The sequence below is a fragment of the Myotis myotis genome, unplaced genomic scaffold (genome assembly GCF_014108235.1).
Source record: "Myotis myotis isolate mMyoMyo1 unplaced genomic scaffold, mMyoMyo1.p scaffold_m19_p_3, whole genome shotgun sequence".
In the NCBI taxonomy this organism is placed as follows: Eukaryota; Metazoa; Chordata; class Mammalia; order Chiroptera; family Vespertilionidae; genus Myotis; species Myotis myotis.
Window position 1 is genome coordinate 145,928,242 of NW_023416335.1, and position 22,392 is coordinate 145,950,633.

Here is a 22,392-nt window from a genome sequence, read left to right on the forward strand (position 1 = left end):
CCTAATCTGAGAAGGGGAAATAACTGACTCATTGGGAAGAGAAAGAGCACGAGGACACAATTTGTCTAGGACTTGTCATTTTAAATCTCAGGGACCTTCAGGATGGTGTGTACCCTTATCTTCATTGAGCTGGTTGCCCATCTTCTGCCGGTGGGTGGGTAGGAAGACAGATTATTGTGATCAATGCCTTATACCTGGGAGAAAGGCCAGGCCATCTTGAAGATCATTTTCAGATTGGCTGGTGGGTGAGCACAAGAACTTCAGTTAGTAAAGAGGAAACAGATTCTAATCTCTTCTCTCCTCCAGCCCCCCCTTAGCTGCACCCCCCCAACTCTGGAAACACCAAAGGAGTGTACATTGATTGGGAAGGATAAGTGCATCCATTGGTGGTCCTTTGGCATTTGCAGGGCATTTTTGAACAGGTTAATTCATTAGATTTTCACCATAACCTGATAAGAGAGTTATTATTTTCCATTTCCAGGCTAGAAAACTGAGGTTCAGAGGCTTTGGGCTATAAACAGCTGTGAAATGGCCAGACTGGCACTTGAACCTGCTCTAGAGAATCCAGGGCCCTAAGCAGCAAGTCCACTGCCCACAGCCTCTGAGCCAGGCCATGTCCCCACACAGACCAAGCCTGTCATTTCCCAGTTAATTGCCTTCCAAAGCCCAAGTTCTCTTACCCTTCTGTTTCCTAGGTAACTCTGCAAAATCCTCTATTTACCTTTTTTTGAAGACTCTTTTATTTTTCAATTACATTCCATATTATGTAAGTTTCAATTGTACAGCAGATGGTTAGACATTTATATAACTTTTGAAATGACCTCCCTGTAAGTCTAATACCTATCTGACACCACACATAGTTATTACTAACTAGAAGCCTGGGGCACAAAATTCGTGCACGGAGGCAGGGGGAGGGGGTGTCTCTCAGCCTGGCCTGCACCCTCTCCAATCTAGAATCCCTCTAGCAATCCAGAACCACTGGCTCCTAACTGCTCACCTGCCTGCCTGCCTGCCTGATGCACTTAACTGCTCCCCTGCCGGCCTGATAGCCCAACTGCTCTCCCTTCCTGGCCTGATCCCCCTAACTGCCTATCTGCTCTCCCCTCCTGGCCTGATTGTCCTAACTGCCTATCTGCGCTCCCCTCCTGGCCTGATCGCCCTAACTGCCTATCTGTTCTCCCTTCCTCTCCGCGCCATGTGGACCCCTGGCGCAGGCGTGCTGAGAGCTCTCTGCTGTGGCCCCACCCCATCCTGATTGGTCTTTACATGACGGCGTCCCGTACAATTTGCATAGACCTCTATTATTAGTACAGATGTTATTGGCTCTATCCCCTGTGCTGTCATTTACTGATATACATCCCCATGACTATTTGTAACTACCATTTTATACTTCTTAATCCCTTCTTTTTTACCCAATCCCGCTCCCCTCTAGCAACCATCAGCCCAGCACCCTAGTTCTCTGTATCTCTGAGTCTGTTTCTGTTTTGTTTTTCACTTACTTTGCTCTTTATTTCACATAAAAGTGAAATCATATGGTATTTGTCTTTCTTTGTCTGATTTTTTTTTCACTTAGCACAATACTCTACAGGTCAATCCGTGTTGTTGCAAATGTAAGGTTCCATTCTTTTTTATGGCCAAGGATTGTGTATATATGTACCACATCTTCTTTATCCAGTTGTCTATCAGTAGACACTTAGGCTGCTTCCATATCTTGACTATTGCAAATAATGCTGCAATTAACATAGTGATGCATCAAAATCCTCTATTTAAAAAAAAATAATTCCTGTCCAGCCAGTCTGGCTCAGTGGTTGACCATTGACCTATGAACCAGGAGGTCACATTCGATTCCTGGTCAGGGCACATGGTTGTGGGCTCAATCCCCAGTAGGGGACATGTAAGAGGCAGCCGATCAGTGATTCTCATCATTGATGTTTCTATCTCTCTCTCCCTCTCCTTTCCTCTCTCTGAAATCATTTTTTTAAAAAGTAATTTAAAAAAATAATTCCCATGGTTAAAGAAGTGGAACGTTCTACACGCTCCTGTCCGTGATTACAGCACACCTGGAAACCGCGCAGCAGCTGTACTGCAGCAGAGCTCCCCCGAGCTTTTTTAAATGCACTATCCCAAGACCTCCTTGACCCCGAATGCTTTTCTTGTGCAGCACATGGTAATCTCATGCGGAGCTCATACTCCGTGACACATTGGGAAAACACTGGTGTCATTGCCTCCTACTGGCAGTGCCCCCACCAGGGATCCTCTCCCACCACCACTGTCCTGGCCCAGGAGTGCTTTCATTAGAGCAATTATTTTATTCTGGAATTTAAAAAAAAATACATAAAACTAGGAAAGATGATATTATGAAATTCCATCTACCCAAACTCAAGCTTCTGCAATTATCGGTATTCTGTGTTCTTTTCTCATCTACATCCCACATATCTGGTTCACATGCCTTCATTGGACTATTTTAAAGAAAATTCTACTTATCACATCATTTCGTCTTTAAATACTGTGTGTGTGTGAATGTGCAAATTAAAAATATGGACTCTTTTAAAAATTACACAGTATCATTATCGGACCTAACAAATCTAATCATAGTTCCTTAATATCATATAATATTCAGTCAATGTTTAAATATCCCTAATTATGTCAAAAATGACTTTCCATACCTGGTTTGCATTAGAATACAATGTCCACACATTGCATTTGGTTGAGGTCTCTTTTAAATCTCTTTTAATCTATAATGATCCTCCTTCTAATTTGTTTTTCATGCCATATATTTGTTAAAGAGACCAGTTCATTTGTTCTGTAGATTTTCCCACATTCTGGATGTGGCTGACTGCATTTTCCTGGTGGTAATGTGTCATCTGTTCCCCATAGTCTTTGTCTGCCAGTGTGAGGCTCCTTAAATTCAGGTCCCTTTTTACCACCACAGTGTTTCACAGATGGATGGTGATGAGTACTTCCTGTTGTATCAGGTCAGGAAGGACTTCCTGTCTGTGTGAGTCTCTGTCAGTGCCGATGGAATTGACAGTGACATCCACTCTCACGCTCCCCATCAGCTTTTCACTTAGGGTTGGGGCAGCCACTGAGGACCACTGTCTAGCTCTGTTATTTCAGGAAGGGTGGCAGAATTACGTCACAGTTTCATATCAGTTATCCATAAGACTGCGAGTTCCTAGCGGACAGAAACGTGTTTTTCTTCTCTCTCACCTCAAAATATATATATATATTTGTCTATTAAATGAATGAACAAATATTTCACAATTACATTGCTAAAATGTCAGTGCCAATGTTTCATTATTAGTTTGTCACTTCTGCAAACTCAAACCAATACTTAATTTGTAATCTTAAGAAAAGAAGATTATCACCTTTGAGGTAGTCTCAAGGTGTGTGTGTGTGTGTGTGTGTGTGTGTGTGTGTTTTCAGACTCCCTGGTTATTGTTAGAGGCCTCTGGGGTCATGTGTCCCTTCCACACACCTATCCAGAGCTCTGAGCACTCCCTATTGTAAATATCACTGGGTGACTTCCAGGGCAGGGGTACCATGATGTGCAAAGCTCGCCCTCCTTCTCTTGGACATAGCTCCTTTTCCCAGTCTGTTCTCCTGCCTCTCTGAGGATTTTGTGGCTCTCGTTCCTCAGGATACCTCTTCACGGCTTGATTTCCCTGAGGTTCTGTCCTCAAGGCGCTGCCCTTCTGCCTCTACCTTTATTCTTTGTGATGGCCCTCACTCCCGTACACGCCCATGTTTCCCAAATCTCATTCTCCTTTCCCAGCATTCCCCTAAGCACCTGGCTGCCAGACAGTTCCTCCTGGAAGCCTTCCAGTCATCTTGACTCAAACAACTCGTCACCTGTCTTTCAAACACAAACTGCAGTGATAACAACGAAAGCACTGCTGCTCTCGCTCCCTTCGGTTTCAGGTGACAGTGTTTCCGTCCCCCTTGCCCTCCATCTGATCGCCTAAGCCCGGGGTCTGACTTCTTTTCCCACAGTTCTCACATTCAGACAGCCACTGAGGCCTGTCAATTCTGCCAGCACCTTTCTCTCTGTCCTAGTCTCTCACCCACTGCCCCTGCCCTTGCCCAGCCTTTCCCAACCCTCACTGGGCATATTGCAGTGGCTTCCCAGTGAGTCTGCTGTCTCCAGCGTCTCTCCAGACAACCCCTCATCACCACTGCCAACAACCAAGTTCTCTAGCTAACTCACTCTTGTAACTCCTGGCACAGAAATCTTAGAAAGCTCTCCATCACTTGTAAAATGAAGTTCAAACTCTTATCCGTGTGTCCAAGCCTCTTTGTAACCTGGCCCCAGCTTACTTCTCCATGTTCCTGTCATAATACCACCTACCCCCATGGTTTTAGGGTCATTCCCCTCCCTGGGCCAGGATGAACTTTGATTCCTCTGTTCATGATGAAATCGGCATTGCAGGAAGTGGGGATTTTCTCTCTCCCTTATTTTTCCCCCAATAGCAAATGAAATCCCAAACAAATCCAGATATTATCTGCCTGGCTTTAGGACTCTGCTGAGGTGGGCTGCTCCTACAGCCTCGGAGCCCAGGCCCAGCCTGGCAGGCTGGCTTGGCGCTAGCAGTGAGTGTGGTATGTGTACCTTCATGCTGTTTACATCATTTGGAATGTCCTACTTCTTTGCTCAAAATCTTAACAGATGTCTCCTTTTCTCTCTAGCTTGATACTCGCCATCCCCCAGAAGTGAATCTGATCACTTTTTCTTATGTATAAAGCTTTACATAGAATCCTGACTTATGTTTATCACCTTATAGGTATTTGTTCACATATCTCAGGGGACTTCATAATGTAGGTCTGGTATAATCATTAGGACAATTCAAAGACACAAAACCAGATAATATCTGGAGATGTTTGGGATTTCATTTGCTATGGGGGGAAAAAAGAGAGAGAGAAAATTCCCACTTCCTGCAATGCTTATTTGCCCCTCTGCTCAACTCTGCACTCATGGATCATGAAAGGGCCTTATGTATAATTCTATAAAAATTACCCAATATTACAACTTTTGGCAAAATGGAGTGGATCTGAGGCTTTACCCGTTAGCTAAACAGAGCAAAAAATTATCTTTTGATTGAGGTTAATGTATTAGACTGTCTACTTTTTGTGAATGAAGCACATTAACAACCTGAAGGTTTCATTCATAACCATTTTTCAAGGACATCCTATTGGGAAAAGAATTTATATTTAAGACAAGGCAAATTAATGAATATTAACTGGTTTCAAAGCCCATGGTGTATCATTGTTGAAGAATTTATTAATAAGGCATCACATAGAGGTATTAGAGCTCATTCACCACTGAATGCTCAGGTCCCAAAGTAATTTAATATCTGAGGAGAATTAAAATGTGAATCATGCTCTGGATGGGAGGAAGCAGACAGGTGCCTGTCATAATTTGGTGGGTTGTTTTCAAGACGGCCAAAAAGAGACTGCCTATGCTAACAACTGTTTTCAGGGTAGTGCCCTCCTGGAATTTTCAAGATCAAGGTGGTATAAAACCCTCATTACAAGTGAGCAAGGTTTGTGAGCAGAAAGGCAGAGAATAGTTAATATTAATACAGGCCTCATTTATGATTGTTTTGTGTCTTTGAATTGTCCTAATGATTATACTAGACCTACATTATGAAGGCCCCTGAGTAGCTGACCAAGCTAACTTCCAATCAGGAGCAGTGCCTAGTGCCAACCCATAAAAATAAATACTTGTTCACCTTTAAAGATAGTTGGTGAGGGAAGATCTTATAGTTTTACTTGGTGTCTCAACCTATGAAATACTCTAAGGCTGACCACTTCGATCATGGGGTCCATCTAGTTGACAGCAACACAAAGTCGTGTCCCCTGAAGTGGGGTATTATCATTTGTATGCCATAAGCGTCTATCGTGGCGTGCGGGATGGTTTGCGTTCTGGACACATGGTAGTTAACTGGATAATAGTAAAGGAAGTTAGCTGTAGAGGAGACCTTTGCCTCCTTGTTTGACAGATGGAGAAACTGAGATCCCGAGAAGCCTCACGATTTAGCCTCGGCCAGCTGCATGCAGACTAGGAGCCCAGCATCCCTGGCGTGGTGTTGTGCTCTCTTCCTGACCTCCTCTTTCCCTGGAGCCGTTGCTATGTCATTAAGGGAGCCCAAGGCCAAGTGCTAAGTTTACATGGACATACATTCCCTTATTAGAAAGCTCAGTTGGTGGTAAGGAATGGGGCCCATTGCACAAGTTTAGCTGCCTGTGACTGATCTCCCCTGACAGTGATGGCGAACCTTTTGAGCTCGGCGTGTCAGCATTTTGAAAAACCCTAACTTAACTCTGGTGCCGTGTCACATATAGAAATTTTTGATATTTGAAACCATAGTAAAACAAAGACTTATATTTTTGATATTTATTTTATGTATTTAAATGCCATTTAACAAAAAAATGAGTTCGCGTGTCACCTCTGACACGTGTGTCAGAGGTTCGCCATCACTGTCCTATGAGGTCTTCATGGTGTCTTTATAGTCACCAAACACTGACTCATCTATATTTGTTTCTGTTTTTGAAATAGTTAGCTCTCAGATAGTTGACAGCGGCTATCCCTACTGTAACCCTTTGTAGTTCTCTGCCGTCAGCCAACGTCTTTGAGATTCTTCCATGAGCCTGACTCAAATGCTGAGAGAATCAAGACAGATAAGACACTAAACTTGCCCTCAAAAGCTGATAGTCCCATTGGTGTCTATTGTATACCTTTCCTTTTTCTCACTATACTCCCAAAAGAAAGGAAATAAAACAGCAGAATACACAGTGACGTGCTTTTGTCATTAGATAATATAATGGAACTAGGATTCATCTAAGAAAACTGGTATAGTGAAAAGAACATGAAGTTTGAGGCCAATTCAGGATCAAATCCTAGGGTTCCATTTCTTAGCTTTGTGACCTTGGAGAAGTTACTTAACTTCTCTGAGTCTTCATTCATATGGATGAGTATATCTACTTCACAAGTTGTCAAAATATGAAATAATACATGTAAAATGTATAGCACGGTGTTTGGCATTAATTCATCTATTTAATAAATATTTGTGGAGAATATACCATGTGCCAGAGATAGTAGTTGGCCTCCATAAAACATACTCTATAAATATGTATTGTATGCATTTAAGAAAAAGGAATGAACACCACCTCTCGGCCCATTATCATCATTCTCATCTTAGTGGTAATAGAATGCTGTCACTCTTCTATGTAGTAGAGACCACTAGTGAAGTGGTGATCAAGAAACTTGCTAATCTTACAGGATGTCAGTACTGTTCTTGTTTTGTGATAATCTCTCATCTTTTTGGTACTGAGGACTTGCCTTTCTCTGATGTGTTTTCTGCTTTTCACAGTGTCAGTATGTCTACCTACATCAGTGTGTAAGAGATGTCCTCAGAGCAAGGAAGCTACGGAGCGAACAGGAAAACCCCTTGTTTCCAATCTACGAAAATGTGAATCCAGAGTATCACAGAGGTAGGATCTTACTCCATTAACTTACAGGTTCATTTATCAAGATATAATTGATCCGGAAACCACTGAAGACTTAAAGCTCTTCCAACACGCACCAACTATGTCTTCCTCTACCCAAAGGCCGGAGAAAGCCCTCCCAGAGGGCAGCAGGGGAGAGAGGCGGAGTGGGGAGGGGACTCCCACAGGTAACACTGATGCCACTGCTTGCTCTTCCTACCTGGCCTGGGGTGCCCTCCATTAAAGACTCTGCTTAACATTTCTAAGTGCTAAGGATCACTGCTGGGGAGGATGCTTTGAAATCACAACTGGGAGTTCAAATTGTAAAATCCCTTTGGAGAAAAACTTGCCCATATGTATCAAAGTTCTTAATATGTTCTTATCTTGTCAGCCGGTATCTCTACTTCCATCCTAAGTACTGACAGATTTATGCATGAAGCTTTTCATAGTTAAAGTTGGAGTAAAAAAACTAAATGTTTAATAATGGAGGACTAAGTATACCATAGTACATTCACTGAACAGAATACAATTCAGTCTTAAAAAACTATATTTTTGAAGATATAATAACATGGATATTTTTATAACTAAGAAAAGCAGAATTTAAGAGAAATGTAAACAACACATAGTGGGGGGAGGGGAGACTTGAAAAAAATATACCATGATAGTAAAATAAATTTCTCTGACCAATAAAATAATATATGGTTTTCTTTCACTTTATGGTTTTTTAAACTTTCTAGAACAAGCATGTAACTTTTTTTTCAATAAAAAATTCAGTAGGAAAAATATATAAACTTTATAAGGCATTGCTTTGGTCAGACAATACTTACTTGACAAATGAAGGGTCTGCATGCTTCTTCCCACTGCAGACCATCATTAAAGCTTCATTCAGCACACGGAATCATTGCATTCGTGATTTGTTGCCACCTAACAAATTAGCCCAAACATTTATTATCTCACAGTTTCTGTAGGTCAGGAATTTGGGAGGGGCTGAACAAAGTGGTTCTGGCCCAGGGTTTCTCATGAGGTTGCAGTCAAGACATTGGCCATGTCTACCAGCCTCTGGAGGGTGGGGGTTGGGGGGGAAGGGAGGGGCTGGAGGCTCACTCACAGAGCTGGTGGCAGAGGTCTCAGGTCCTTGCCACAGGGACAGCGTCTACACATCAGACCTTTTTTTTAAAAAAAAACAACAAAAAACATTATTTCAGAGCTATTTTATCTCCATTTCTAAATGATCTTCAATTTTGTTTTGTTCTCTGCACTCTCTGCACCCACCCATTAGCCAGTATGTGAAATCGATGGTTGGTAAACTGTAAAGCACAAATACAAGAAAGAACTGCTATTTAAAGGAGTCCTTTGTAACCAGATAACCCTTTTGTATTGTAAATAATTACCCCCTAATTTATCTGTATAGTAAATTAAGGTTTTTGCATGTCAGGTTCTTTAAGAAGCTCCAGGAAGGAGGGAGCTGGGAGGTCCCTTTGTCTTGTTTTGACTTGCTCAAGAGTCTTTTTTTAGAGTAATCCTGGGTGCTCTGAAGGAAGCTGAGGATGCTACAGCTACCAGGCATCTGAATGTTAGGATTCAGGTCCTAGCTCGAGGATAAATAACATTAACAAGCTGTGTAACCCTCAGGCATTCTTCCTCTCTAGGCCTGTGGGCTCATCTGTGAAACCACAGGGCTTGGCCCAGAATCACTAGTCCTTTCCAATTCGAGATGGTTCTGAATGGAATGACCAGGCCCCCACAGGGCTCGTCTCACCTTAAACTATATTGAGTTTTAGTCACTTTCACTGGTCTTTCCCATTTGTAATTTTCAGAAGCAGAGCAAGCAACTGTGACGTGCCCTGCTACCGACTCTGATTACAGTGTCCTTCCTTTCAGATGCGGGCTATCCTAGGCACTGAGGATGCACCCGAAGCTATCCTGGAGAAAAGCTATTCACTGTGTGATTTTTTTTTAACTCGCTTCATGCCCTACAGAGGTGCCAACTATTTCTATTGATACTATGTATAATTTATTAATCTGGAGAATTTTAAAGAATTTATGTAATTTAAAAGTAACAGATATTATTGTACATAGCTGTATTTTGTAGTTTCTTCTGTAAATATGTATTTTTTCATAATGTTTAATATTAAGCTTTATATAATACTATTTTCCACACCAAAGTGTCCATGGGTTGTTCTACATAAACTAATCCAACCTGTATGACAGGACTGCTGTAAACGGGTGTGGATGTGGCTGCAGAAGCGATCCCCTGGGCCCTGGTTTTTGGCAGTTTTGATATTTACTGAACAGGAGAAAGGACGGGCTGGGAGAGCACATAGCGTGCTGGCTTTGCTGCATTGCTGTCCTATGAATCTTGGGATCCAAAGATGATCCAAATGCTATTTGGACAAATAGGACAGTCAAAAAAAGGACTGGGCAAGGGGGAAGGGATTAAGTAGCACGGAAGCTGAAGGCGATGGCTGTGCCTAAAGTGGATTCTCTCGCCCCTTTCTCCTGCCAGAGGCTCAAGCCAAAGTAGTCAGCTCAGGGGCTGCAGTGCAAGGCCAGGCTGCAGTGTGGCGGGCTGTGGTAGAGAAGGGTGTGAAGAGAAGTGATGAATTCTTACATCAAGAGGAATGCCACCTGGATGCCTGCCTGTAAATGTAATCAAACTGTGAGCACCATCCGTAATGATAGGGGGTTGTTCACTGCGCCACAGTGTGGAGCATGGACACGCGTGCCCTTACCGTCACAGATGTGTTGGTCGACCTGCACACACTGGTCTTTGTCTGCATTCCTGGAAAAGTCAAAATTATGCCGGTCATACTTGGTTTTCCCATCAAAAGAAGATTGTAGTGTCAGATTATACTCCTCATCAAAGGACCTAATGCCAATATTTTTACGTAAATGCCCATAAATATCACATACCGTTAATTTTTGTAAAAAGACTCAGTGGTGCTTAGTATAAAATTTTCCAAAAGGCTCTTAGTAAGTCATTGAGGTCCAAATATTACACAGTCACCTTAAGGTATTTTTCATATAAAAGACACTACCTACTCTCCCAAGTGGATCTTCCGTATCTGTGCCTGTTTTGACTCCGCTAGATTTCAGTGAGTCGGAAGGCGGGCCTGGCCCTCTCCCAGGTGCAGCCGAGGGGCCTCCTGGGAGAACCTGGAAGCGCCTGTGTCGGATCCTCAGGGCTGCCTGAGGACGGGCCAGGAGTGCTAGCCTTTTCCCCACTGCAGATCTCTTTGGAATAAACTGAAGACTTAGAGAGCAAGCTTGTTGATCTCACGGCTTCATTTGCAAAGAGAACACCTCTTTTCAAAGTGTGTATTTTTGCTTCCTACCATGAAGTTCCATCATAAGTACTCAAATGGGTGCAACTGGTATAGTAATTGAAAATCATTACATGTATCCAAAATAGTTACTTATAGCTAGGCAAGTCCTCACCCAAGCCAGAGAAGTTTCCAGGGCTATTTGAGATGCATGAAAACAGGGGGAAACTTTGTCAGAATGAAGATGATAATAGGAGGGTTCCACGTTTCCACAGTTTCCTTGTGCTCAGCACCTTCGTGAATGACAGTGTGAGGCTTTGATTCTGTTTCAGGGAACTGGCTGGATTTTCTAAAAGTGAAAAGGAACAAGATATATGTAAGTGTGGCAGGGAGGAAATGGAAGTCAGAGATTTGGGCGATGTAGTGTCAGAATAACTTTCCCTGCATTGAAAGGTAAACGTAACAAAAATAACCCGCAGCATTTTAGACTAATGTTGCTCAGCACAAAGCACACCAATACAGGGAAAGACAAATTCCTCTTGGCTTTTCATTCATCTAGGAAACTTCTAGTAAGTACCTGCAGCCTGCTAGGCAGTGTCCTAGAAACTACACGTTTCTACTGACATAAGGAATGCAGCACAATAACAAAGTTAGGCTGCTGTTACTATTTTCAGTGAAGCTCGAAAGAGGGCCTCAAGGAAGCAGCGAGGTGGCCACGCCAGTCCACAGCAGTGGGCAGCCTTCCCCAGGCCACACTGGCCAGTGCTGATGCTGCGTCCATAGCAAACACCGGATCTAGAAAAGGGAGCAATTAACTGCACAGACCAAAAATTGAAACCACAAAAAACTACACATCTGTAGCAGCCAATCACACCCACATACCTGGTGTGTCTGGGGTGGAATTAGAGTCGTGGAAATGGACACGACAAGGGAAAACTGTATGTTCTTTTGGTCTAATCTAGGAAATATTTATTCTTACCCTCCACCCATCTAATTTTAAATCTCCTTAGCAACAATTATTTCCCTAACTTCCCTCCCACCGCCACCAAGACTAAATACGTAATCTAGTTGGTCTAGTTATTAAATTTAGGAGGGAGAAAAAAAAAGGTTTCCTTGACATTCAGCTCAATTGGATGTATTTTAATTCAATCCCTTCCCGTGTTCTGCCTTGGTAAACACTCCGTTTCCTGTCCTGGTGGGCATCCTGTCTGTGCACCTGTGTGGCACACTTTAATCATCATCTTCAAAGTGTTCTGACTTATCCAACCTTGGGAGAGGCCCGTCTTGCATCTTAATCATTATTTATCCAAGTTCTTTATAATTAACTCCTTTAATCTCTACTCATTAAGTCAATTTCGTATCATCATTCTGTTGTTCTCTGGATAGCAGCCAGTTTTCAGCTCTTGAATCTTATTTTTCAAAGGCACATTTCCCTGTCTGGGCCTACACACATTGGTCCTTCGTGATTTGCCATCCCTGAACGATTATGGGGTCCTCTTTTTCACTCACTACCTGCCTGCCCACTTCTCCTTTAGAATACCTTTGCTTTCCCAGTCGAATGTGATTTTATTTTCTGTTCATTTTATCTCCTTACACTCATTAGCATTTTGTAGTCTTCTCAGGCTCCATCTCATAGAAGAGACACCATGACTACACTTTTCAATACTAAAATGACCACAGCACACAGACATTTTGGAGACAGTTTTGTTTGGGAGAATCTTTAGTTAATTTTATTATGTCTTGGAAGAAAACCCAAAAGGAAGTGTGAAAATAATGTAAAACTACTAAGCAGTTGTCCAGCAATACAGAAACAGACCTCACATGTTACACTTCACAGTCTGATTTTCTTGCCTTAGTGTCTCAGGAAGCAGTTTCTTATATTAAACATTCCTCTTACCTCTTAGTTAAGAAAATGACCGGCCATCTATTAACTTTGCATTCAGTTGGCTTTCTGGGCCTTTGAGGTCAGAATCCTGAAATCATAACCTGCCCGATGTGTCTGACAGCAAGTAGTAGGACCCAAGCCCCAACTCTGGAATCCTCCAGACTGAAGTTCACACACATGAGCCAAACCAATTGACCTGGTGAACAACAGAAAATAAGCTGCTTGTTCGAGGCAGCAGTTCAAGGACTTGCCAGGTTCCTTTTCATTGAGGAAAGAAAGTAATTGGTCAGAGTGACAAGAAGGAATGGTTGCTCCTCCTCCAGGTGGCTGTGAGCAAGCCCTAAGCCCTACCTCAGTTCTGAAGAGTGGAACCGACTGCAGCCCAAATGTCCTAAGTTTCTGAGTATTTTAACGGAAAATCTGTAAACAATGGCTGCTGAAAGCAAATGAAATGCTGCAAGGAAAGGGAAATATTAGGAAAGGAGATCTAACCAGACATCATCAGGAAGGGAAAAAATGGCAGCCCTTCCGTGCATCCAGACTGTTCTTTAGAAATGTCATGTTTCTATTAGCACCTATTATCCTTTGGGGAATTAAATCACTTTGATGACGTTGGCCAGATGATTCAACTCAGCAATTTTCAACCGTTTTCATCTCAAGGCACACATAAACTAATTACTAAAATTCTGCGGCACACCAAAAAATATTTTTTGCCAATCTGACAAAAAAAAAAAAAGTATAATTTTGATTCATTCACATTGGATGGCTATTGTGTTGGCTGCTGTCATTTTATAATCTAAGGGATACAAGAGTAGGTATTGTGTGTTTTAAAATTTTTGTGGCATATCAGTGCACCTCTGCACTCCAGTTGAAAATCACTGATTTAAAAAAAAAAAAAAAAGAAAATCACTGATTTAGCTGATGAAGCAATTGAACCTATATCTTTGGTTTTGTAATTTGACCAGGTGTTTGATTAAATTGACTGATTTTGGAATTCTGAACATAGATTCTTGTAGTGGATGAGGCCTTTGAAAATGGCCGTTTTAGACAAAATGCAGGGTATCATTTGATGCAGCCATGATAATACAAAAATCTGTTCTGTTCTAAAAATGTTTCTAGCAATGGAAATATTTCTGACTAAAAGAATACTCTTTACTTGTAGGGGAGCTCCCTTGAAATAAATGTATGCAATATAATAAAGCATTTTGTTTTTTTAAAGAGGTTGTCTATATAGATACATTCATAAAATAAGGAAATTGTTGGTGAATGTTCCTAAAATAGAAGTTTAGGGAATGGAAATAAATCTATTAACAAATTTACTAAAGGTTATTTTTATAACCTATATTGCCTCTGTACATGATCTTATATTTGACACCTAAAGATGTTGTGCAAAACTGTGAATAATGTCTGACAAATGTAATGTGTCCTTTCTAGAATATGCACAAGAAAGGTTAGTTATGGCTGTTTTCTGCCTTAAGTAATTTCTTTTAAGAAATACTATTTTTACCCTAAGCGTTAGCTTTCTGTTATGTTTGAGATGTATTTTAATAGCAGAATAAGTAGATAAGCATCCCAGTAAGAAAGGAACATAGGCAATTGTGGCTTTAGGCGTTTGTCATAGAGTTGAACAGTATTCCATTTGCAAGTGGGGGAGTCTGCATGGCCTTGGTGAAATTTCCTAGTCTCAGCTACACTGACAGCCAGGTGCACAATGTTCTTATCTGAAGAGTTCTTGATCTCGGCTCTCCCAGTGGGACTTACCAGGCTTATAAATTGTACAAGGACAAAGTCTTTAACCTCTTCTCTCCTCCCATCTTGTAGAAATTAGTGAACGGCTTAGAGATATTCAACATACACTTTTTGAGTGGAAATTGCTCCTGGCCCAAGACTTTGGATGTGAAGTAGTCAGTGCCTAATAACACTATTGTCCATGGAGGTTCATCTGACTGTTCCTCGACTTGTGTGAAGCTTCAGCAAATAATGTAAATAAATCCAGCAACTGAGCTTATGTTCTATAATAGAGCACTTTTATATTTTTAATATCCTGTATTCTTTCTCTGCAAATCTGGTTATTTAAAATGGCAATAGATGGATTCTATTTTTTCATACTATAGTACCTCCTTTACAGTGTTGTGTTTCTAACCAACTCTGTTTGAGCGAAGAACTTCATTACCCTTTCTATTTAAATTATGTATTTGCTTAATATATTTTCATATTTGTAACCATGGTCAAAAATTCTATATGGTATTTTACACACCTTCTCAGTAGCACAGGAATAAAACTGCTGTTTGTTCAAAGAAAGTGTCCTGTCTTCTATTCACCTATTTCTCATTTATCAGTTTCTGTCATCCTTCTGCTCAGGAGAAAGGTCAGAAGTGACTGCTTTTACATGGGAAAATTTTTCTAAGCCGTTGTCATAAAGAGCATGGCTGTCTTGACCTTAATTCCCGAGTGCTGAGTTGGTTACCCAGGGTATTATGTGCATAGGACAGACTCTCAAGTTAACTGGCTCCAGCTAAATTCTTGTGTTTAGTTCTTTAGTTTGTTAGCAACCAAAGTGTCACCTATTACCCACAGTGTTGGTGTATTCCCAGAGGTGCTGCCTCAACTGTATCCCCGTGTGCCCTTCACTGACACTCCATGCGTTAGTGGGCAGTGTGATATTCAGTGAGGCGCTGCTGTGTCTATTTCCAGAATTATTATTTTGCCCTTTTGCCTTTCTCATATTTCGGTTGAAAGAACAATGTCTTTCACAACTTCAGTATTTCATTTTTCTACAACTTACAGAAATCTTCATTTTTAAAAAATGTAAAATAATAGAATTACATGTTAAATCAAAGCAATCCTATTCAACACAGCTTCTGAATTCAAAGAATTAGGTTAACAAAAGAATTTGACTTATGAGGCTAGACTTTTTTCACCCAAAGTAACTGTTTATTTCATTAATTTTCCTCTTAAAGAAAAAGAGAATATTGCAATTTGAAGTAATCACTTAGTAATTTTGCTGATACATCTATTACAACCATAAAATGTTAGAGCTGGAAGGGCCACTGTGGGGATGAACAATGAAGAAAACCAAAACCCAAGTTTTAAAGTGATATAGCAAAATAGGACAGTGATAGGATTTAAGCTGGTCTTCCTATTACTCATAGGAAGGACCTGTCTACAGAATATAGACAAATAGGAAAGCTGTTCAGAAGCCAGTGAGTGCAACAGCCATCTCCAACACTGAGACACAACCTTCAGCAGAACTTTCAACAGCGTGTGTGATTATGCCTCTTAGTTTTGTATCTCGTATGTCTGGAGACAACCATTAAGTACACAAGTATCAGACTGTATTTTAGAGTCATATCTTAGCAGAAGTCATCACAAATGTTCAAGCTGAAATATTATTGAATAGAAAAGGAGAGAACATGACTTTCTAACATAATACTGTTATAAAATATTATTAAAGCTAATTAAACCAAACCACCTAAAATCCAGAAGTGGTTCAAAAGCTAGAATATGAAAAAATTCACAAGAGACTTGATGTTGCAAAAAAAAAAAAAGAGGATCATTCATAATAGAAGGGTAAACTTAACTGGTAAAATTCAAGCTTGAGTAAAAGAGAAAAACATACAGGGATGGTTCTGTGTAGGAGTTAATAAACATTTACCTCCTCTCCAAAAACCCAAAGGTCAGCTCGCTAAAATATCTCCCCAGCCCAGTCTCTCCCAAGGAAAATGTTACTGTTATGGGAGAGAGTGATTGACTGAGTAGAGCTTAGGTTGAGCTTTATTATTATTATTATTATTATTATTATTATTATTATTATTATTGTTATTATTTCCTGGGGTTTATTGTAATGATGCAAGAACCTCTATGTAAATGATCTTAACTTAAATTACATTTCTCTGCTCTTGGAGTTCTTGATCCCAGAAAGAAACTGTGCATTATTTCAGTCTTTAAGAAAGAGTTAGCAATGAAATATGTTTTCTATCTGCCACCCTGCTGCAAGCTTTTGGTGGCCAATAAGTTTCAATGACCGAGGGCTTGCCAAGAAGCTAAGGCAAAAAACAACAATAACAAAAATCAAGAACAAAAGACTGATGGTACAAATACAGAAACAAAGGGCATTGAGAGTGGAAAAGTTCGAAAGCCAGGGAACGTTCCTAAATTTAACCTCAGTAGAAAATACCATTTGTAATGTACATAAATAAAATTTTAGCCATATATCATTCCTAAAGAACGTTCCAATGACCCCTGATCCTATCTTCACCCAAGTAGTAGATGTTCCTTCCTCACTCATGACTGATGGCTAGGAAAGGAGACCACTTCTACCTGCAAAGAACGCCTCAGCAATAAATAAAGGTGGACTGTGACGGAAGAGAAATAAAATGAAGGATCCTACTTTGGTGGAAGACTGTGAAGAGAAGACAACGGGGGAATAAAAATTAAAAGTGAGAGCTAGAATCTGTAGGAGCTATTGGGAGGGTCAGATCCCTTGTAGTAGCCAAGGATGTTCAAATTTAACTCAAAAAGAAGACATTCTAAGTCCTGCTTACAGTGCTGCAGAAGGGTACTCTATGTTTCATCTCTAAGATGGACACTAAACGTTGTAACATTTAGACAGTGTTTTTGACTTTTAAAAAGCATTCAAAGCTAGTGTCTCTTTGAGTACCTTCAGCTGCTGTATAATACAGATTAGTGAATGTCTCCACTTTATAGATAAAGAAGTAGAGGCATGGAGAAGACCAAGGTAGTGCTTAAAACTTAGCTGAAGAATGGGAACAGTAGCTAGTGCATATTAAGTGCTGTGTTCTAAAAGTTCTCTATATATCATCTAATTTAGTTCTTCACACACCCTAGTTATTAGACTTCTATGGAGATAAGGACACCGAAGCTCAAAGAGACAATTAATTTGCCAAAGGCCATAAAGTGTCAAAGCTCAGCTTCCAATCTGAATCCTTCTGACTTCAAAATGTGATTGCATGACTTCTATGCCAGACATTTTTTTAAATTTAAAGTTTACTCTTTATTATACTAGAAGCCTCAAAAAAATAATAGCAGTGATCTCCCTTGACCTCTGAGACTGCTGCTGAGCAAGTCCCTTACTTGTCTCCTCAAACTCCCTTCCTCCCCATTATTGCTTCTGTACCTGTAGGGACACTTCTCACTGCCATGGCATATTACATTGACATTATTGGTATTGCTTTCCTTACTAGACTGTGAGCTGCTTGAGAACAAGGTTTTTCAGGGTACCAAGCAAACAAACTGGAGACTGATTGTAGAAATTATGATAATAACAATACAGTAATATGTAATACTAACAGACAAAGTGCCTGGCATTCATTGCAGTCTAACGTATTTTAATTGACTCAATTCTCTCCAAAACACAATCCCCATATCAAAAACTGTGAGTTAAGAAACTGATACCTAAGAGGTCACAGCCAATAAATGACAGAGCCAAGATTCCACCCCAGGCAACCGGATTTCAAACCAGGTGTGCTCAAGCACTCACTCCATCAGGGTCCTCAGCGCTAGTGCGTGTGAGAACTGCCTGGAGGGCATACTATTAAAACACACAGTACTGAGCCCCATCCATCTAATTCAGTAGATTTGTACTATGCTCAGGTGTTATAAAAAATAATGAAGCAAAATTTTAAAGGTTTTTTCCATCTAATTCTTTGATGGTGATTTAATCAAATTAAATAGCCATATTTCAGAAAATAAGTTTGCACCTTTTTTATTTTATTACTAGAGGTCTGGTGCATGAAATTTGTGCATGGGAAGGGGGGTCCTTCAGCCCAACCTGCACCCTCTCCAATCCGGGAGCCCTCAGGGGATATCCTACTGATGGCTTAGGCCCACTCCCCATGGTTCTCTGCTCTCTGCGGGGCCTGCCTGCTCCACACCATGGCGATGAGCAAGCAGGCCCTGCTGGGTGCTGTCTGCAGGCATGCTTGTCTGCTCTCGGGTATCTGTGGCAACAGCCAAGCAGGCCCTTCTGGGTGCTGCCTGCAGGCTGTGCTTGCCTGCTGGGCTCACGTTGCCAGGGCAACGCCGCCAGCATCCCGCCTTGGCCACTATGGGCACTGTCATGGGTGCTGCCATCTTTGTCACAGAGTGATGGTTAATTTGCATATCACTCTTTTATTAGATAGAATTATTTTTTAATCTTCATCCAGGGATATGCTGAGAGAGGGAGAGAAAGAGAGAGAGAGAGAGAGAGAGAGAGAGAGAGAGAGAGAGAGAGAGAGAGACATTGATCAGTTCCTCCCATAAGCTCCCCAACTGGGAATCAAACCCACAACCTAGGTATGTGCTCTGACTGGGAATAAAACCACCAACCTTTTGGTGTATGAGACAATGTTCAAATCAATTGAGCCGCCTGACCAGGGCAGTTTGCACCTTTCTTAAAGGAACCAACTTTAAAGAGAACTTTGTAAAGACCTGAGTTTTTATTTGTAATTGGTCTTTTCTCTGGAAGATCAGAGACTGACAGACCTGGGTTCAGAAGCCTCCTGTGATGAGCTCTGAATTTGCACCTACTTTACACTGAGGAAAGGGGTCCTGGGAAATAAAGAACCTGCTGGAGTATCTGAGTCAGCATACAGCCCCTCCAGAACATCGCTCCTAAGAATAGGCTGAGCTCAGGGCAAAGCATTCCCCGATCAGCTGATGACACCATCGCCAGCTCAGCCCGTTTCCCCACACCCAGTTCGCTCAGGCCTGTTTATTTCTCTCTGTAAGAGGGCAGCCCTTTCAGCCTCATCTTTGAGATGCTTGCAGATCTCAAGGTTGGAGCATTCTCCCCTTGCGGTGGTCCCTTTCCCCCTACTACAATCTTCCCCCAGCACCACCCTGTTTGCAATAATCCTTTCAAATAAAGTCTCTCCGTACCTAAATCTGGGTTTATCCTGTATTTTCTACAGTTGGGGTTTGCCAGAAATGCATGTGATTTGTCACCTACACGGAACCCTAGATATACACTTAGGCATAATCAAAAGCAGCATCTTCAAACAATAACGGATGCCCCTGAAATTGTAATTAGCAGGAACTTTGAAGTGCTTACTTCTACAACGTGTGTGTTACTGGGATGTGGCTGCATCACGGTGTGCAATGAAAACCAGTGTAAATTTTCCCAAGAAAGCGACAGATCCCCACAGAGAGAGCTCCTCTGGGGGTGCACTTTAGACACGCCGGTTTGCAGCACTGGGTGCTCATAAATCTCCACAAAGTGATGCAGCTTTCTGAAGCTGATTATGCAGCAAGCCTATCTGGGTTAAGAGGGCATTTTACAACTGGTCTTTTCCAAGCAGGTTTAGGTGCTTGAATCTGCTCTGCACCATCCTTGTCCTCACCAAGTAATTGATGAGATATTGGGAACAGCTTCCCACCCCACATTCACTTCCTTTTGCTGATACATTCCCTGCCTACACCTTCCACCCATTGATCCACTCATAATGTCCCCCAGACTGTGACCTTACTTGGGAATAGGGATGTTGCAGATGAAATTAGCTTAGAAGACATCCCCTACCATCCTGGAAAACATGGCAGGCCAGCTAAACATCGCTAGTAGCTCCAAACCACCTTTGTGCGTTTCCATATGTCTTTGGCCAACGTGGGATTTATAACTCATAAAACTGAAGCAGTACGTTTTGAGTTTTTAATAAAATGATGTGATGGTTTTCTTATATTAACAAATTGGCTGTTCCTACAAAATGAGTCATTTGAATTGGAACGTTCATTTAATTGATTGACCTGGTCCACATCACTCTGGGAAAAATGCCATTGCTCTGTCCCTACACAGATCATCTCAAAATAAGTCCCGACACTTGGCAATAGTAGTAATAGCATGGGCTTCCTTGTTGCCTCCCCACCCCACCTCTCAGATCCTGGAGGAAGTAATGCCCATTCGGAAGTGTGTTCAATATGAGAGCCCACTGGCCACCTTATCCCACCCACCCAGAGAGAGGAACTTTGCCTGAAACTGAGATTCAGTGGGACCACATATTAGCGATGAGGTCTTTGTCAGAAAAAGTGGGTGGGAGGTTGCATATTCAGGTTTGAAATAACCCACATGGCCAACTGCATGTGCATCATGATAGGAAAGCACTGAGAGAGGAACGCACTCCAGTGCTGTTAGCACTGCCCACGAGACCAAATGTTCACTTTTCTGAACTAGTTGTTAGACACAGCCATTATTAAAAAGTGAAACAGATAAACTTATAACTTCATAAATTATATTAGAAACACAGGTACTCAAAACTCACCACTTCTTAATTATTTTACCACATTCTACTATTGTCTCTGCTCTTGAGGGGTTTTTTTTGGTCTACTGTATCTGCATGGTTGAAATACCATCTAATGGCGTGCTGTTGTGCACTCTCCCCAACTCAGTGATGTCTCATTGATAGCTTGCAATCGGCCACAGTGAGCAGATTTACAGCATGGAAATCAGCAAATTCTATGAATGAGGACGCCTGGCTGGGTGCTGAACATTTACCAGCACACAACTTCCGGGTTCAGTAAAGGTTTCTGCCTTGTACCCCAAACATACACAAACACTGCACCCCACTCACCCCATCAAGGAGTGAAGTCACCAGGCTCAGCATTTTACCCAATAATTATAAAGGGCACAGTAAACATCTTTGTAGGGTTTCTTCGCTCTCAAGCATTTTTTGTTTTTTCGCCTTGGAAGATTTTATTCACACATTTTTATTTCATCTGTTTCCTCTTTAAATTTCAGGATAGATTTGAATTTTATAATAACATAGAGTTGGCATTTAAGATGTGCTGTCTCAGAAAGGAGAATTTTAGGAACTAATGCAGATACTGCAGTGTTTTTGGTGTCTCTTGGTCTCTGAGGTATGAGATATTTTTAAAAACCTCTCCGGGCACCCCCCTTCCTAAATTATGTTTTATGCCCATGGTACTGGAGCTCTGTAATTACACCACGGTTTCCTCTAGACTCCCAATTTCATCAACCTTATAGCTTAAGATTCCCCTCTTCAGCCAAGACCCCATCCAAAATGCTTTTAAGAGGTTGTTAGGTTTGTTCATTTGTTTGGGGAAAGTGGCAGAAAAGGAAATCTCAATTATAAGGGGCAAGTATTTTTCACTGTTTGCTATTAAAATCAAATGTCACTGAACAGAGGCCCTCCACTCAGACAGTTCTCCCCAAGAGAAAGTCACCTTAACAGGGTTAAGGAGGACAAATGTAAAGGATTGAATTCCTCAGCTTGCTGGTGAGATTAAAGGGGAACCGAGTGAAAACACTGGATGGGAGGAAGAGGAGCAGATGGTCCCTGCCAATCGCTCCAGGTGAGAAACCAGTGACGACCTATGAATTGGAACTCTGAATTCAGAGACAATTAACCTACAGTTTGCAGGCTGCTCGGGGTCCAGGTAAGGAAGAACAGGGGAGTCAGCGGATTATAATATAGCTCACATTCATTGAACACCTATATTATGCCAGGAACTCTATTAAGCATTTTGCATATATTATCTTTCCACACATTATCTTACCAATTATCATAACTAAAAGGCCCAGGAGAGTAGCTACTCTTCTCAAAGTCTCTACACACTTCCAAGAAAGAGATTTAGACAATCTGCTTAATAATAGTAAATAAGCTTTAAAGAAACCAAATACTGCTTCATGGCTCCAACAGGATGAATTTTGTTGGCGATCCCAGAAAAAGCTGTTGGGCAAATAAAGCTGAGCTTATTAAATTTATGGCATCAAGGGAGACTATCTTGACAAAGTCTTGGTAGTCT

The 22,392-nt window shown here is 41.4% G+C and overlaps 1 protein-coding gene across 7 annotated transcripts in view; it reads left to right on the top strand.

The window, feature by feature from the left end:
• The window catches only part of PTPRB (protein tyrosine phosphatase receptor type B), a 110,357-nt gene extending 95,616 nt beyond the window's left edge, over positions 1-14,741 (top strand). For 5 of the 7 annotated variants that reach the window (XM_036298465.1, XM_036298466.1, XM_036298468.1 and 2 more), the window contains 2 exons: positions 7,371-7,491; positions 14,455-14,741. In XM_036298465.1, the coding sequence (XP_036154358.1) occupies positions 7,371-7,491; positions 14,455-14,549 (216 nt within the window). In that variant the 3' untranslated portion in view covers positions 14,550-14,741. Of the gene's footprint in view, positions 1-7,370; positions 7,492-9,302; positions 9,467-14,454 lie in introns of all 7 variants that reach the window. The other 2 variants (XR_004965917.1, XR_004965918.1) reach the window with 2 other exon arrangements.
• The last annotated feature ends 7,651 nt before the right edge of the window (positions 14,742-22,392 follow it).